Source organism: Centruroides vittatus, unplaced genomic scaffold (genome assembly GCF_030686945.1).
Source record: "Centruroides vittatus isolate TY-2023 unplaced genomic scaffold, ASM3068694v2 contig_260, whole genome shotgun sequence".
In the NCBI taxonomy this organism is placed as follows: Eukaryota; Metazoa; Arthropoda; class Arachnida; order Scorpiones; family Buthidae; genus Centruroides; species Centruroides vittatus.
This window is the reverse complement of record NW_027121652.1, coordinates 186,765-203,408: the sequence shown is the minus strand read 5'-3', so window position 1 is coordinate 203,408 and position 16,644 is coordinate 186,765. Positions and strand designations below refer to the sequence as shown.

The window sequence follows — 16,644 nt, the reverse complement described above, 5'->3', positions numbered from 1 at the left end:
CGCGCGTGTTTCCAAGAGTCAGGGAATATACCTTGATCGAGACATTTATTATAAATGTCTGTCAGTTTTTGTGGTATAATCAGCCATAAGTATTTAGTATATAAGTATTTAGCCAGTTCCGGCGAGATATCGTCATGTCCTGCTGCTTTCCTGATGTTAAGATTAGCAAAAGCCCAGGCAATTTCCTCCGTTGTAAACTGAGGAGTATTCGGTGTATGAATTTCGTTGTGAATATTTGCCCTAGTTTCCCGTTGATTGGCAGTGTCCTGCGACTCGGGATCCGGGATGCAGAAGGTGTCCATCTTTTTGTTGGCAGCCTCGATAAAATTTTGACCAGCATGTGTCGAATGTAAAATTTGTCGATGTTTTAATTTATTAGTGCAATAGCGTGTAATAAATTCCCATGGATTGGAATTTGCTGCACAAAACTCCTCCCAAGAGCGTAGCTTAGCCTGTTTTATTGCCAATTTATATTTCTGAAGATGTTCTACAAATTGTTTCTTTAGATTAGTGCGGAGTGGCTCTGTATGACAATTCTGAAAATTTTTCCTCAATTGAACATTAGTAGCTCTCAAAGATGTCAGATCGCTATTCCACCATGGAACTGAAGTTTTGTTATTCCTATATTTAGGGATAAATTTCCTGCAGGCCTCTTTGATAACCCTAATAGAGTTATCCAGTTGTTGTCTAGTCATCACAGTGTCAGTATGATCACCCAGCTGAAGATGTAAATCTAGATGTGTTTTCAAACCGTCCCAATCTGCTCTTTTTAAGTTGTATTTGAGGCGGGGTTGCCGTAAGTTAGTTGCATTATGGTGTTTGATCTTAAACGAGATCATAGCATGATCATCCAGAGAATCGTCCAGAATCCTCCAATCGCCCACAAACGAGAGACATCCCAATGAGCATGCAGTGATGTCAACCCAGCTTTCCCCGCGGCTGGACACAAATGTAGGAGGGGAGGACGGATCGTTAATTATTTGTATGTCATTCCGGGCAAAAAATTCCTCCCAACATCTCCCACGAGGATCAAGTCGGTCACCACCCCAACATGGAGAGTGTGCATTAACATCCCCTGCCAATATGAAGAAAACATTAGAGAAAACGTCCATAATATTCTGTAGATTATGTAAATATTCATCAAGATCACTATCATTTGGGCAGTATACATTTATAATAATATATCGGTGTCCGTCAACAAGAATTTCAGTGCAACAGACATGTTCGTTACTGATATTACTGTGGTGTAGCATTGAAAGGTCTGTGTATGGAGCAACAGAGGCAGCCCAAGGGTATCCCTCAGTACCAGTCAGCATTACACATGAGGAGGGAAGACAGGCTAGTTTAAATTTGATACAATATGGTTCTTGAAGAAGGACAAAGTCATGATCATTAATGACAGAGGCTAACAAGGAGGTTGCAGCTATTCTTCGTCCTGTGTTATATTGCAGAATACTTATTTCGTGTATGTTATGTGCCATAGTCAGTTCTCTTAATCAAATTGGTCTTAATCCTTAGAAAAACAGGGCATTGATTATCTCTTGCATTGTGCGCTGTAGATGTATATCCTTCATGTTTACAGTTGCAACAAATTGCAAGTTTATCTCTGTGGCTGCACTCCTTAAGGGTATGCTGACCCGAACAATGGCTACAAGTAGGTATCTCCTGGCTACACGATCTCGTGGAGTGTCCAAATCGACAGCACCGGAAGCATTGCAATACGGGACAAAAGTCCGTTACTTTGCATTTAGACCATTGCAACGAGACCTTTTCCATGCTTAAGAGAAGTTTCCGCAGGCCGGGCGCAACCTGTATGACCCAGTTGTAAAAATGCTTATTTTTCCTGCCCATATGAAACTTAATAGTGCAGGACGCATGAAATTCCTCATTACTGTAATTGTCACATTGTAGTCATTTTGTCGGTACAAAAATGTAAGTAGCTCCTCCCGGGTAATCTGAGCAGGGACAGAAAAGATTGCGAGATGTGGGAGTCTCTTTTTGGGTTTTCTAAGCAATAGTTCAGGAACTTCCTTGCGTATGCATATATCTATAGAATATATATTTCATTGGAAGGTTGGATTATTATACTACAAATGTTACTTACCTTCGCTTGACGGTGTTTACAGATACTTGTAAACCCAACGCCGACCTGTGAGTAGAGGCAGTGGCGAATGGATGTGCCTGACCTTCTGCCCTGATCTGTACTTCTACTCGCAGATGCTGGCTACGGTATTGCACCCTGGCTGTTGACTCCCTATAATGACCCTAAGACTCGAAGAAAAACACTTTAACAAAGTGTTTACAAAGGAGCGTCTTATTATTGAACACTGTTTAGGGCAAGTGAAATGCAGGTTTCCTATTTTGGTCTATATAATGAGAGTTGCGCTCGATTGAGTACCTTCTTTAATCATTTGTTGTTTTGTTTGCCACAATGTATCAAAATACTTAAATGATGATTGCTTGGATTTCCCTGAAATATTTCAGGATCGTGATGATACAGATGATAATCCATGCGAGGAAAGCGAGTCTCAAATTCAAAAACGAGGAAAAGACATCAGGAAAACCATTGCTGACATTTTGTACTCTAGTCGGTAAACTCTCTGATTTTCTTTTTTGGCTTTTATAATAAAATAAAAAGACCAAAAATGTAAAAGGATTAAACTAAATAAACTTTGTAAGATAATCACTTTGAAAATAAAAATTATATATAGCCTTGAAAGGTCCACCAGGGGACAAATTTATTAAAACGACTGAATATTGGTGGTTGGTCGCACATTCGTGCCTTGCCAACGAGCTGACCACGTGGAGTTTTCTGGGTTTTTTTCAAGTTAGTAACATTTTAATTAGGGCTAGTTTCCCATTAAAAAAACTTCCGTGAGAGATTTCCTCTCGAAAGAGCGTCCATATGTTGTGTTGCCGTAAATGAATACAACCAAACCAAATTATAAACTCAAAAAAAATGTGATTGAAAAACTCAAACTTTATTATTTTGTCAGGCAAAATTATTTTATTTATTTACCATATGAACATTTTTAACTGATTTGCAAAGTTTCTGAATGTTCTGATGATTCAATGGCAATAAAAATATGGTTGGTGAGAGTGATTCGTTGAGTTGTCCCTTCTTCATGCGTATGTATTCCAGTTATTCAAGAAGCAACAATCGTTGTAACTTGCTGTTTGACAAGAATTTAGTTTCCTCTGTTTCTGGAAGAATACATTTTCTTTTATTTCCAGGGGATGGAAGATATAAAAGACTGCTCTTCAGCCCTTTCATCCTTCTCATCGTCAAACTCGTTTTGGTTTTGACTGCTGGAACCTGGCGATATTATTAAACAAGACGAACAAAAAAGGAAATAACAGACCTTCCCTACAGACTGTGCACTTATAATTAACAAAAATTAATTATTTGCTAGTCGAAAGTAACACAACAAAAACGCCTTCATCGACCGATGATTTGTTATGCTATATCAGGACAAATTCATAACTTTATTGTTTACTTACTCGCAATACAATTTACGGTCTGGTTCGTCTCTCTATCCAGCAAATCAAAAATCACCTTTACCTATTCTTTTAGCGCGATCGGGTTATTCCCAGTCTGTTTCAGATCTGTCATCTTTTTTAAGTTGGTTTTCATGTTGTTCAGCTTCTTCCTGACTTGTTTCTTATTCATCTCAATTGCATGATTTATCTTCAGTTCTTCAATCATTTGTTGAAAGGTGATTTCTTTTCTTCTTTTAATAGCAGGAACCTGTGATTTGTTTAATAATAATCTATATTTTTTTAAAAACATTTGTGAAGATCAGTTGGCTTCCTTCTTCAAATGGCAATGCCATTTTGATAGTGTGGCCAGTATTTACTTAAAAGTGTAAGCATTTACTAATAAGTAAAATTAAACTTTTTTCACACATAAAAAAAGTAAATACTTTTACTTTTACTAATTACTTTCAAGCATTTACTACTTTTTATTCAACCGGCCCAACATGTTTATGGTTTGTTTATATTACTTTTAGTGATGTTCCTGATATCCGAGGGAAAAAAGATCCGTATCTGTTACTTTATAGTGGATCTTTTATCTTAATGAATTTCATTATTTATACGAAATTTTAAAGATAGGTAGCAATAAAATACTAACAACTTCAATTTAAATTACTTTTGATTTCTTAAAATCACATGTTTGGCATATTCATATTGCAAAAATTAAATATTTAAACATTAATTATAGTAAGTTACCAGTATAAGGTATTAATTTAACTGTCTTTATAGTGAGATCAAACCTCTAATGCTAATTGAAATAATCATCACAGTTATATTATATTATATATAATAATTATCAAATAATTGTAATTCTCAAATTATCAGATAAAATAATCACATTTTTAGAAACTTCAAAAAAATTAAATGTCATAATCAAAATTAATTAATGGTAAATTGTACTTCAAAAAGAGTAACTTGGCAGCTTTATCCCTCCAAAAGTCTGTTACGATGAGGATCATAAAAAATTCCTGCTGCACCGAAAAACTGCTCACTTGGAACGCTTGTTGCAGGTGATGATAAATATGTGCGAGCCATGTGACTAAGACCTCTAAATTTTTTACTATTAATCTCTTAATACTTTAATAAATATTAGTTTCTTGATGATCTGTTTTCTTTGGCGTATTCTGTGAGCAAATTAGCATTAGTGTACAGCATTTGGTTTTTCTGTGCTAATTGTGGTTGTTGTGATATTTACTTCTGTTTTTAAAGCTGTAAGTAATTTCTGTTTTATATCTTTGATAAGAAAGTCACTTAAGAATTTACCTTTGTAACGTGGGTCTAAAAATGTTGCTATTTGGAACAATATATTTTTGTCAATTTCAGAAAAATGATAATCTAATTCAGGGGTTTTCAACCTTTACACTTTTAGGAACCCTTTGAGCTCATGGTTTTCTTGAAGGAACCTCACGTTTAAGTAGCAGATCCCCTCGATGTGGGTTCCTGTCCGTGGTGAGGGGACCTCCCAGAGATGGTTTAGTACCTCTTCTTTACCATCCCTGGGATCTGAACGCCCACCCACGTGTTTGCCGTGCGTGGTGACTTGTATGCCGGAAAAGGGGATCCTGGTAGTTAAGGGGCAACATAACATCCCCAACACACTGCTTTGGCCCTTGCTTCGGATAAACGGGAGGCTCAAATCAGGCTCCGTTTGAGTCAATCGGCTGGTCGTTGAGTCATTGTTGACCTCGGCTTGGATTCAACCGATCGATGCAGACCGGGCGGACACGTCAGACAAGATTTGCTCTTCCTGACTGCATTGTGAGGGTATAGCTCCTGGGAAACCCTGGTGTGACAGTCTATGGGAGTCTCCCATGTGACGGCATCCCCTTGTTTGACCCCATGGTGGGTGGGGTCACTAGGAGCTGAATAGTTATTTTTCAAACATGGATTCATTAAAACCCAAAAGTACAAGTACAAGAACTACAAGCACTGACACATCAACACCAAAGGAGGTCAGTTCCTCCAACCAACCAATTTATCTCATAGTACATAGTACTACTGAAAAACCCATGTCTAAATGTTCCCCTTTCCTAATTCAAAAGTTGTTTTAATCAACTATTGGACATTTAAAGAAAATACAAAAATTGAGGTCAGGGGACCTACTGATAGAAGCAGCCTCCTCTCAACAGTCAGCAAAGCTGTTGAAAATGACATCTCTAGGAGACATAACAGTCACCATCACACCACACACAAGTTTGAACTCATCACGTGGTGTGATATCTGAGGTCGATCTGATGTCTGAAGATGAAGCAGACATCCAGATCGGTCTTGCAGATCAAGGTGTCACTGCCGTTCGACGCATCTCCATTCGTCGTGATGGCAAGCTGATACCGACTAAACATCTGATTCTCACTTTCGGAAAGCCAACATTGCCATCATTCGTTACTGCGGGATATCTTCGATGCCCAGTTCGACCATACGTTCCAAATCCGCTGCGTTGTTTCAAATGCCAGTGATTTGGACATTCCCAGACCTCCTGCCGAGGCAAAAGCTTATGTGCACAGTGTGGAACTGAAGGCCACAACAGTACTGAATGTAAAAGTACTCCACACTGTGTGAACTGCCAGGATGCCCATCCAGCCTATTCTCGGAAATGCCCTGCATGGCAAAGAGAAAAAGAAATTCAACGCCTAAAAACAGTTAACAACATACCTTAGCCAGAGGCTTGGCGCATGGTCACTCAAAGTGCATCATTACAACAAAAGACATTTGCTTCTGTTTTGAAGTCCACAAAGACATGTGCGGTTCAGACAGAAATTTCCGTTTCACCAAATGAATCTTTCACTCGCCATGCTAGATGCTTGTTAACTCAATCTACAGATACAGAAGTAAAGGAGAATATAAAGAAAAAAACACCCCTACCTAAAGCAGGGACAGTAACCAGAAATGTGGGTTTTAAAAAAGCTAATAAGAACCCACTGAACAAACAAAAATTAAAATCAGTTTTCTCTAAATCTAAAAGATCAGAGACTCAGTCTATGAGTGAGTTCTCCGACTTCTCAGATGAGGAGACTAATAAGGTGGTTACACCACCAAACTCGCCTCCAAAAGGCAAATCGGCTGTAAAACTAAAGAAGGATACTTTTACAAAGAATGCTGCCTCAACCACATAATGGATTATAAAATAATCCAATGGAACTGTCGTGGTTTCCGCAACAACTTTTCTGATGTTAAACATTTGACATCATCTACCACATCTCTCTGCGTGGCACTCCAGGAAACACATCTAAAACCTGGAGAAAAAATTTCTTTAAAAGGATTTGATCTTTACCGTAAGGATGATGATAGCCACACCCGTGCCAGTGGAGGTGTGGCTGTACTGGTTTCAAACCGCATCCCGTCCTTACCGGTACAAATAAGAACAGAGCTGCAAGCTGTGGCAGTCAGAATTTCAATTGGAGTAACTGTCACAGTTTGTTCCATATACTTGCCACCAGATGTCAGAGTCGATGAAGATGAATTGGATGCCTTGGTTGAACAACTGCCGACTCCATTCCTTTTACTTGGTGATTTCAATGGCCACAATCCAATGTGGGGCAGTCTTGACGTAAACCGTCGAGGCAGGGCCATTGAGAGATTTATAGGCAATCACCAACTGTATTTATTTAATACTGGAGAAGTGACATACCTCCATGCCCCAACAAGAACATTCACTGCCATTGACCTATCATTAGCAACCCCGAATCTGTTTTCAGCGTTTACATGGGAGGTTGGATCTAATCCACTTTCCAGTGACCACTTTCCAATATTTTTAAAATATAGAGGCAGAAGAAGCTGTGAAACAGCCCGTCCACCACGCTGGAAATTTGAAACGGCAGATTGACCTGCATTTTCCTCTTTGGCTAACATCACTGAGGAAATGGTCAATACTGCCGATATCAATGATGCAGTAGAAGTTGTCACTTCCAGTATTATTCAGGCAGCCGAAAAAACAATGGGGAAAACGTCAACCAGATATCCAAAACATCCGAAACCATGGTGGGATCAGAATTGTGAGGCAGCATTTAAAAAACAAAAGAAAGAATGGGGGATTTTCAGAAGATGCCCCACTGCTGAGAATTTGATAGCTTTTAAAAAAGCAAAGGCAAATGCCAGAAAAATAAGGAGGCAAAGCCAAAGGGATTCCTGGAGGAAGTATGTTTCTAGCATAACATCTTCCACCAGCTCAAAAGCAGTCTGGGATAAAATCCATAAAATTAATGGGAAATATGCTTCTCACTCTCTGTCCATGCTGGAAAATAATGGCACAATAATCAGTGACATAAAAGGTATTGCTGATTTGTTGGGTGAAACATTTTCGTCTTCATCCAGCAATATTATGTATACAACAAATTTCCAGGCTTATAAAGTCCAAAGTGAAAAACAATATCTAAACTTCCACTCTCCATCTAATGAGGAATATAATGTGCCATTCAGCAGAATAGAACTATGTACAGCAATCTCTCGCTCGGGGAATACTGCTGTAGGGCCGGATAAAATCCATTACAGCATGATTAAAAATCTGTCAGACAATTCCCTTAGTAACCTTCTGAATCTGTTCAACAGAATATGGACAGAACATACTTTTCCTGACTCTTGGAGGCTATCTATCATAATTCCCATTCCCAAGCCAGGTAAAGACTGCAAGAATCCCTCTAATTATAGACCAATTTCTCTGACTAGTTGTCTCTGCAAACTTTTCGAGAGAATGGTAAACAGACGCCTGATGTTCCTCCTAGAGGAAAAGAACTACTTTTCACCACATCAGAGTGGATTTCGTAGGAACAGAAGTACCACAGACAATCTAGTAAACCTTGAAACATCTATACGCGAAGCGTTTGTAAGACGACAGCACTTAGTGTCTGTGTTTTTCGATATAGAGAAGGCTTATGATCGCTGCTGGCGATATGGAATACTCCGTGATCTGCATGAATTTGGACTGCGGGGTAATCTGCCAATTTTTATAAAAAACTTCTTGCAGAATCGAAGATTCCAAGTTAGGATGGGCAACACTTTGTTTAGGCCTTTTACACAAGAAGAGGGTGTTCCTCAAGGTTCTATTCTGAGTGTGACTCTGTTCCTAATCAAAATTAATAGCATAGCTAAGTGTCTTCCTCCCAGTGTGAAACACTCCTTGTATGTGGATGACTTTCAGATCTCCTGTCAGTCTACTAACATGAGTTTTATTGAAAGACAACTGCAAACCTCCCTAAATCGCATAGACAATTGGTCCAAGATCAATGGTTTTACTTTTAATGCAGAGAAGACCTCGTGCATCCACTTTTGCCGAAGGCGTGGTTTGCACCTGGACCCTGAAATTCACCTAAATGGGGTTAAAATCCCAATGGTCAATGAAGCAAAATTTTTGGGTGTCGTGTTTGACCATAAATTGACGTTCTTACCACACTTGCGCAATTTGAAGAGTAGATGTTTAAAATCTCTGAACCTTTTAAAGGTATTATGCTGCTCATCTGGGGAGCAGACAAATGTTCAATGCTCAGAATATATAGAGCCTTTGTTTACTCTAAGCTTGATTATGGATGTATTGTGTATGGCTCTGCGCGAGAATCTACTCTTCGGATGCTGGATCCAATCCACCATCAAGCATTGCGTTTGTGCACTGGTGCGTTTCGAACTTCTCCTGTCCAAAGTTTGTACGTAGATGCTTATGAGCCTCCACTATCTCTCAGGAGAGAGCAGTTGTCTTTGTTCTATTACATTAAACAGAAATCTCTGGCTAAACCTTCAGTTTATTGTAGAGTATCAGATACTCAGCTGAAAAGATTATTTACAGCTCGCCCAAGTTGTGTCCCTACATTTGACATTAGAATGGAGAATGTAAGCAGCACGATTGACCTGGACACAAGCAACATTTCACAGGCCGAGGTCGATAATATATCACCTTGGTCAACTCCTGTGATTAATGTTGACTTTAGCTTAAAGCAGTTTTCTAAGGAATCCACCCGGACTACATCTATAGGCAGCACTTTGCAGAAATTCAACACCACGACAGGAATTTAATTCCTATTTATACTGATGGATCGAAATCGGTTGATTACGTTGGCTCAGCCTTTGTCTGCCAGGATGAGATCGTGGCAGAACAAATTGCATCGAATTCTTCCATCTTTACTGCAGAGTTGCAGGCTATTTACCTAGCCTTAAAATATATAATTAGTAAAGGTCATCGTCGCTGTGTTATTTACACTGACTCAGTTAGTGCACTTCAGGCTTTGATCTCACATGAACCTAGTTCTCACTCTATAGTGATTAAAATTCGCAAACTGTTTTGCCATCTTATTGCGAGTAATATTTTTGTAAAATTTTGTTGGGTCCCAGGCCATGTAGGTATAAAAGGGAATGAAGAAGCTGATGCAGCTGCAAAGTCAGCAAGTCCTTCTCAGCATACAATGTTTATTGAAGGAGGTGACTTGAAGCTGGTTGTTAAAAAACGACTAGCAGAGAGATGGCAAAATGTGTGGAACGAACAAGTCCACAATAAACTTTACGAGATCAAACCTATAATAGAAAATTGGACACACAAGAAACAGTATGATAGGAGATCTGAAGTCATTCTTACTCGTCTGAGAATTGGACATACTCGGCTTACTCATCAATACCTTTTGAAGGGTGATGACCAGCCAGTATGCCAGTATTGCATTTGTACTTTAAGTGTTAAACATATACTTTGCAACTGTGTTGCTTTTGACCAGAGTCGCAGACAGCATTTTGGAAATGCAACTTTGAGAGAGATTTTGGGCCAGAGGCCAAATCTTGATAAGATACTGAACTTTTTGAAAGTTATAAATATTCATAGAGAGATTTAACTAATTTATTTATTTATTTATTTATTATATATTTATATTTGTGGGTTTCTGTTTGTTTGTGTTTTTGTGTTGTATTGACGCCTTTTTTTTTTTTATTAGATAAGTGCACCACTCCTATGGGAGTATAACACTAAGATACATAAAACAAGATAAATGATTCAGAGTAAACATAAAAATAGAAAGTTCTGCTTTCATTGAAGACTAAAAGTAATATTAGAAATTAGAAATTATGAAAAGTCTTTTCTTCCATATATTTTGAATATAACTGTAAAAGGTATCAAAAAGAGGCTTCTGTACAAGTTTATCCAGTGGGCATGGCCACCTGAAACCATGCATGAAGATTTCTAATTTCATTATAAGTCTATCTTGATCATAAATAGGACAATGGTAGATCATATGGTCAACAGTATCAAGGTTTCCTGTGGAACAAAAGCAAAAGGCAGTTTCTGCCCGGTTATACATCGCCAGGTAGCTCCTAAAATTACCATGCTCAGTAAGAAGTTGAGCAGTAGTAAACGTCAGAAATCTAAGTGGTGAAGAGAGTCTGCTATCAACACTAGGGAAATACAGTCTGGTTATTTTACCCGTCTTACTGCTCACCCATTGCTGGTTCCACTTCTGCATAGCATTGGCACGGATATAATTTTTGAGGCTGTTGCGTGAGAGAGGAATGAGAGTATAGTCCAAGTCGGTGTCCTTTGCAGCTGACTTAGCCTCGAGGTCGGCTTTTTCATTTCCCATAATGCCAGTATGACCAGGAACAAAAATAAAAGTTATTTTATTAACATGATTTACAATATGATGCTGGATATATGTGATTTCGTTGCTATTGCAGTTGGGATTTAAGAGGGCTTTTAGGACAGAGTATTGACGCCTTGTGATTATATATATTTAGCTTTGTTTAATTTTACCATTTGTCATGGCGCAGCATAGCCTGTATGGCTCTTGTGCCAAAAAACTAGAACTAACTAACTAACTAACTTAAGTAGCAGATAAAAGAGTTTATCAAACTTTTTTCTACTCGAATTCGCAAAATTATTCTTGTATGTTTATTTAATCTTAATACAAACATTTTAATAAGACAATGAATAGTGAGGTAGCGAATCAGGTTTTATTTTATTTATTTTCTAGAATACATTTTATTAATAATTAACAAAAGGAACAATGTTTTATATTATATCAAATTAATAAAAAGAAAATTCTTTTAATGATATGACTGTGCTTGTTTATCATAAAGCATTTTTTACATCGGGAATAATTGTTGAAATCTGCAACCTAATGTCATCTTTAGCATCCAGTCTGTTTCTGTATTTTGTTTTTGTGGCAGCATACATTTTTTGCATACCGTCTTTTTCCGAAAATAAGACACTGTTTTACTTTCTTTTTTGGTCCAAAATACGCGCTAGGGCTTATTTTTGGGGGAGGGCAAAAATAAAAGTATATTTATATATTTTTATTTAATATTTATTTTACACAGAATACAGAAATTTAAATTTATTCAATTACAGTCAAGTCATCTTCTTCTGGAACATCGTCATAAATAAAATTCTGAATTATATTCTGATTTTCTTCCAAATCCATTTCCTGTCGAATCATTGGTCCGAATCTCTCATGTCTTGCGATATAGCTATCGTTAAATGAATACTTCTTGTCTAAGTAGCCTGTTCGTAGTGCATTGGAAACATCACTATCAGTTATTTTGTCTCATGAATTTTTTACCCAATTCACAACTTCTTGTAAGCCTGGTTTTACAAAATTACCTCGATGATTTCTTATCATTCTGTTTTCAATATATTCATTGATTTCCATTTGCAAATGATCCTTGAATGGCTTGTTTAGTACTGGCTGAATCCCAAACTAGTAAACCACTATTCTGACCCCTCAACAGTGGCAGCAGCATAAAATCAACCCACTTTCTTATAACTGCTTGGGTGCACCAGGCTTTTTCACTTTCAATGACATAAATTCCTGAAACACACTGAATCTGGTCTTTTTTACCTTTAGTGATTAAAAATGACGATACTTTCTTGCCATCTAGACGAATTGCCAAAATACAGGTAACACGTGCACTATCGTAACCGGTAGAAGGAACGTAAATTGACGAAGAAGCCTTGTGGTGAACTGTCGTTTGAGCTCCTTGGCCTAGGAATACTGCGGTCTCATCTATAGCAATCATGTTGGAGAGTTGGTATTTCAAAAAATCGATGCCATCAACAAAAAGCTTAAACGCAAGTGCACGCTTAACAACTTCATTGTCTTCCAGCTTAACCAATGTTGTTGATCTCCTTAGAGACAGTTCATATCGTTTAAGGAAGTTGTCCAACCAGTGTGACGATGCTTTAAATTCTGTGGATATATCAAATTCAATTGCTGTTTCAAGGGCAAATTTTTGAATATCAGCCCTGCGCACAACCAAAGCCATTGCTCTCCTGCCTGCAATCTATTCTCAGATGCAATCTTTCAACTCAGAAAATAACGGCTGCCGACCAGATCCAACTCTGCGTTTTTTCTCATTTCCTTGGTCCACCAGTTGACACAGGTAATCATAGTCTGCACGTCATTTATGAACCATATGGAGATCCAGCATCTTCTCTTTACAGAATGCTACAAGATTTACACCCCTGGAGTCTTCCCCCCTTGATGTGGGTTCCTGTCCGTGGTGAGGGGACCTCCCAGAGATGGTTTAGTATCTCTTCTTTACCATCCCTGGGATCTGAACGCCCACCCACGTGTTTGCCGTGCGTGGTGTCACGTATGCCGGAAAGGGGGATCCTGGTAGTTGAGGGGCAACATAACGTCCCCAACACACTGCTTTGGCCTTTGCTTCGGATAAACGGGAGGCTCAAATCAGGCTCCGTTTGAGTCAATCGGCTGGTCGTTGAGTCATTGTTGACCTCGGCTTGGAGTCAACCGATCGATGCAGACCGGGCGGACACGTCAGACAAGATGTGCTTTTCTTGACTGCATTGTGAGGGTATAGCTCCTGGGAAACCCTGGTGTGACGGTCTATGGGAATCTCCCATGTGACGGCATCCCCTTGTTGGGCCCCATGGTGGGTGGGGTCACCGGGAGCTGAATAATAATTTTTCAATATGGATTCACTAAAATCTAAAACACCATGTACCAATGCATCACCACCAAGCGATTTTATTTCCACCAACCAACCAGCCTACCTTATTGTTCATGCTACGGGAGAAACATCTCTGTCGAAATGTTCTCCTTTTCTAATACAAAAATTATTTGAATCAACCATTGGGCATCTTAAAAAAATCCAAAAATTGAGGTCAGGAGATTTACTTGTAGAGGCAGCCTCTCCTCAACAATCAGCAAAGCTTTTAAAAACTAAATCTCTAGGAGACATAAATGTCACCATCACACCACACACAAGTTTGAACTCGTCACGTGGTGTGATATCTGAGATCGATCTGATGTCTGAAGATGAATCAGATATCCAGATCAATCTTTCAGATCAAGGTGTCACTGCTGTCCGACGCATCTCCATTCGTCGTGATGGCAAGTTGATACCAACCAAACATCTCATTCTCACTTTTGGAAAGCCAACATTACCATCATTTGTTACTGCAGGATATCTGCGCTGCCCAGTTCGACCATACATTCCAAACCCGCTGCGCTGCTTCAAATGCCAGCGGTTTGGACATTCTCAAACATCCTGCCGAGGAAAGAGCGTATGTGCACAGTGTGGGACTGAAGGTCACGAGAGTACCGATTGTAAAAGTATCCCATGCTGTGTGAATTGCAAAGATGCCCATCCTTCCTACTCCCGGAAATGCCCTGCATGGCAGAGAGAGAAAGAGGTTCAGCGGGTAAAAACTGTCAACAATTTATCTTACCTAGAGGCTCGTCGCATGGTCACTTCAAGTGCACCAGTGAAACAGAAAACATTTGCTGCTGTTTTGAAGTCCACAAACACACGTGGGGTTCAGACAGACATTTCCGTTTCACCAAATGAATCTCTCACTTGCCATGCTAGATGTTTATTAACTCAATCCAAAGAAACAGAAGAAAAGGAGAGTATAAAGAAAAGAACACCCCTACCTAAAGCAGGGGTAGTAACCAGAAATGTGGGTTCAAAAAAAGCTAATAAGAACCCACTCAACAAACAAAAATTAAAATCAGCCCTCTCTAAATCTAAAAGATCAGAGACTCAGTCTATGAGTGAGTTCTCCGACTTCTCAGATGAGGAGACTAATAAGGTGGTTACACCAGCAGCCTCACCTCCAAAAGGCAAATCGGCTGTAAAATTAAAGAGGGATACCTTTACAAAGAATGCTGCCTCAAACACATAATGGATTATAAAATAATCCAATGGAACTGTCGTGGTTTTCGCAACAACTTCTCTGACATTAAACACCTGACATCGTCTACTTTATCTCTCTGCGTGGCACTTCAGGAAACACATTTGAAATCTGGAGAAAGAATTTCTTTAAAAGGATTCGATCTCTACCGTAAAGATGATGACAGCCACACCCGCGCCAGTGGAGGTGTGGCTGTACTGGTTTCAAACCGCATCCCGTCTTTACCGGTACAAATAACAACAGAGCTGCAAGCCGTGGCAGTCAGAATTTCAATCGGCGTTACTGTCACAGTTTGTTCCATATACTTGCCACCAGATGTCAGAGTCAATGATGATGAATTGGATGCCTTGGTTGAACAGCTGCCAACTCCATTCCTTTTACTCGGTGATTTCAATGGTCACAATCCAATGTGGGGCAGTCCCGACATCAATCGTCGTGGCAGGGCCATTGAGAGATTTATAGGCAATCACCAACTGTATATATTTAATACCGGAGAAGTGACATACTTCCATGCCCCAACAAGAACATTCACTGCCATTGATTTATCATTAGCCAGTCCGAACTTGTTTTCAGCATTTACATGGGGGGTTGGATCTAATCCACTCTCTAGTGACCACTTCCCAATATTTCTAAAATACCGAGGCAGAGAAAGCTGTGAAACAGCCCGTCCACCACGCTGGAAACTTGAAACAGCAGATTGGCCTGCATTTTCTTCTTTGGCTAAAATCACTGAGGAAATGGTCAATACTGCTGATATCAATGATGCAGTTGAAGCCGTCACATCGACTATTATTCAGGCAGCTGAAAAAACAATGGGAAAAACGTCAACCAGATATCCAAAACATCCGAAACCATGGTGGGATCAGAACTGCGAGGCAGCATTTAAAAAGCAAAAGAAAGCCTGGGGGATTTTAAGAAGATACCCCACTGCTGAGAATTTGATTGCTTTTAAAAAAGCAAAGGCAAATGCCAGGAAAATAAGGAGGCAAAGCCAAAGGGATTCTTGGAGGAATTATGTATCTAGCATAACATCTTTCACCAGCTCAAAAGCAGTCTGGGATAAAATCCATAAAATTAATGGGAAATATGCTTCTCATTTCCTGTCCATGTTGGAAAATAATGGCACAATAATCAGTGATATACAAGGTATTGCTGATTTGTTGGGTGAGACGTTTTCGGCTTCATCCAGCAATATTATGTATGCAAGGAATTTTCAGGTTTATAAAGCCCAAAGTGAAAAACAGTACTTAAACTTTCACTCCTCATCTAATGAGGAATATAATGTGCCATTCACCAGAATCGAATTACATAGAGCGATGTCTCGCTCGGGGAATACCGCTGTAGGCCCGGATAAAATCCACTACAGCATGATTAAAAATTTGTCAGACAATTCCCTTTGTAATCTTTTGAATCTGTTTAACAGAATATGGACAGAACATATTTTCCCTGACTCTTGGAGGCTATCAATCATTATTCCCATTCCCAAGCCAGGTAAAGACTGCAAGAATCCCTCTAATTACAGACCAATCTCTCTTACGAGTTGTCTCTGTAAACTCTTTGAGAGAATGGTAAACGGGCGTTTGATGTTCCTCCTAGAGGAAAAGAACTACTTTTCACCACATCAGAGTGGATTTCGTAGGAACAGAAGTACCACAGACAATTTAGTAAACCTTGAAACATCTATACGCGAAGCGTTTGTTAGACGACAGCACTTAGTGTCTGTGTTTTTCGATATAGAGAAGGCCTATGATCGCTGCTGGCGATACGGAATACTTCGTGATCTGCACCAATTCGGATTGCGGGGTAATTTGCCAACTTTCATAAAAAACTTTTTACGGAATCGAAGATTCCAAGTCAGGATGGGCACAACTTTATCTAGGCCTTACACACAAGAAGAAGGTGTTCCTCAAGGTTCTATTTTGAGTGTGACTCTGTTTCTAATTAAAATTAACAGCATAGCTAAATGTCTCCCTCCCAGTGTGAAACACTCT

At 39.2% G+C, this 16,644-nt stretch overlaps 1 protein-coding gene across 1 annotated transcript; it reads left to right on the top strand.

Moving 5' to 3' along the window:
• The first annotated feature begins 12,860 nt into the window (after positions 1-12,860).
• On the top strand, positions 12,861-15,495 carry LOC136971550 (uncharacterized). The gene has a single exon (XM_067266012.1). It carries the CDS (start codon positions 13,430-13,432, stop codon positions 14,642-14,644), a length of 1,215 nt encoding a protein of 404 aa, XP_067122113.1. The 5' UTR covers positions 12,861-13,429; the 3' UTR covers positions 14,645-15,495.
• The last annotated feature ends 1,149 nt before the right edge of the window (positions 15,496-16,644 follow it).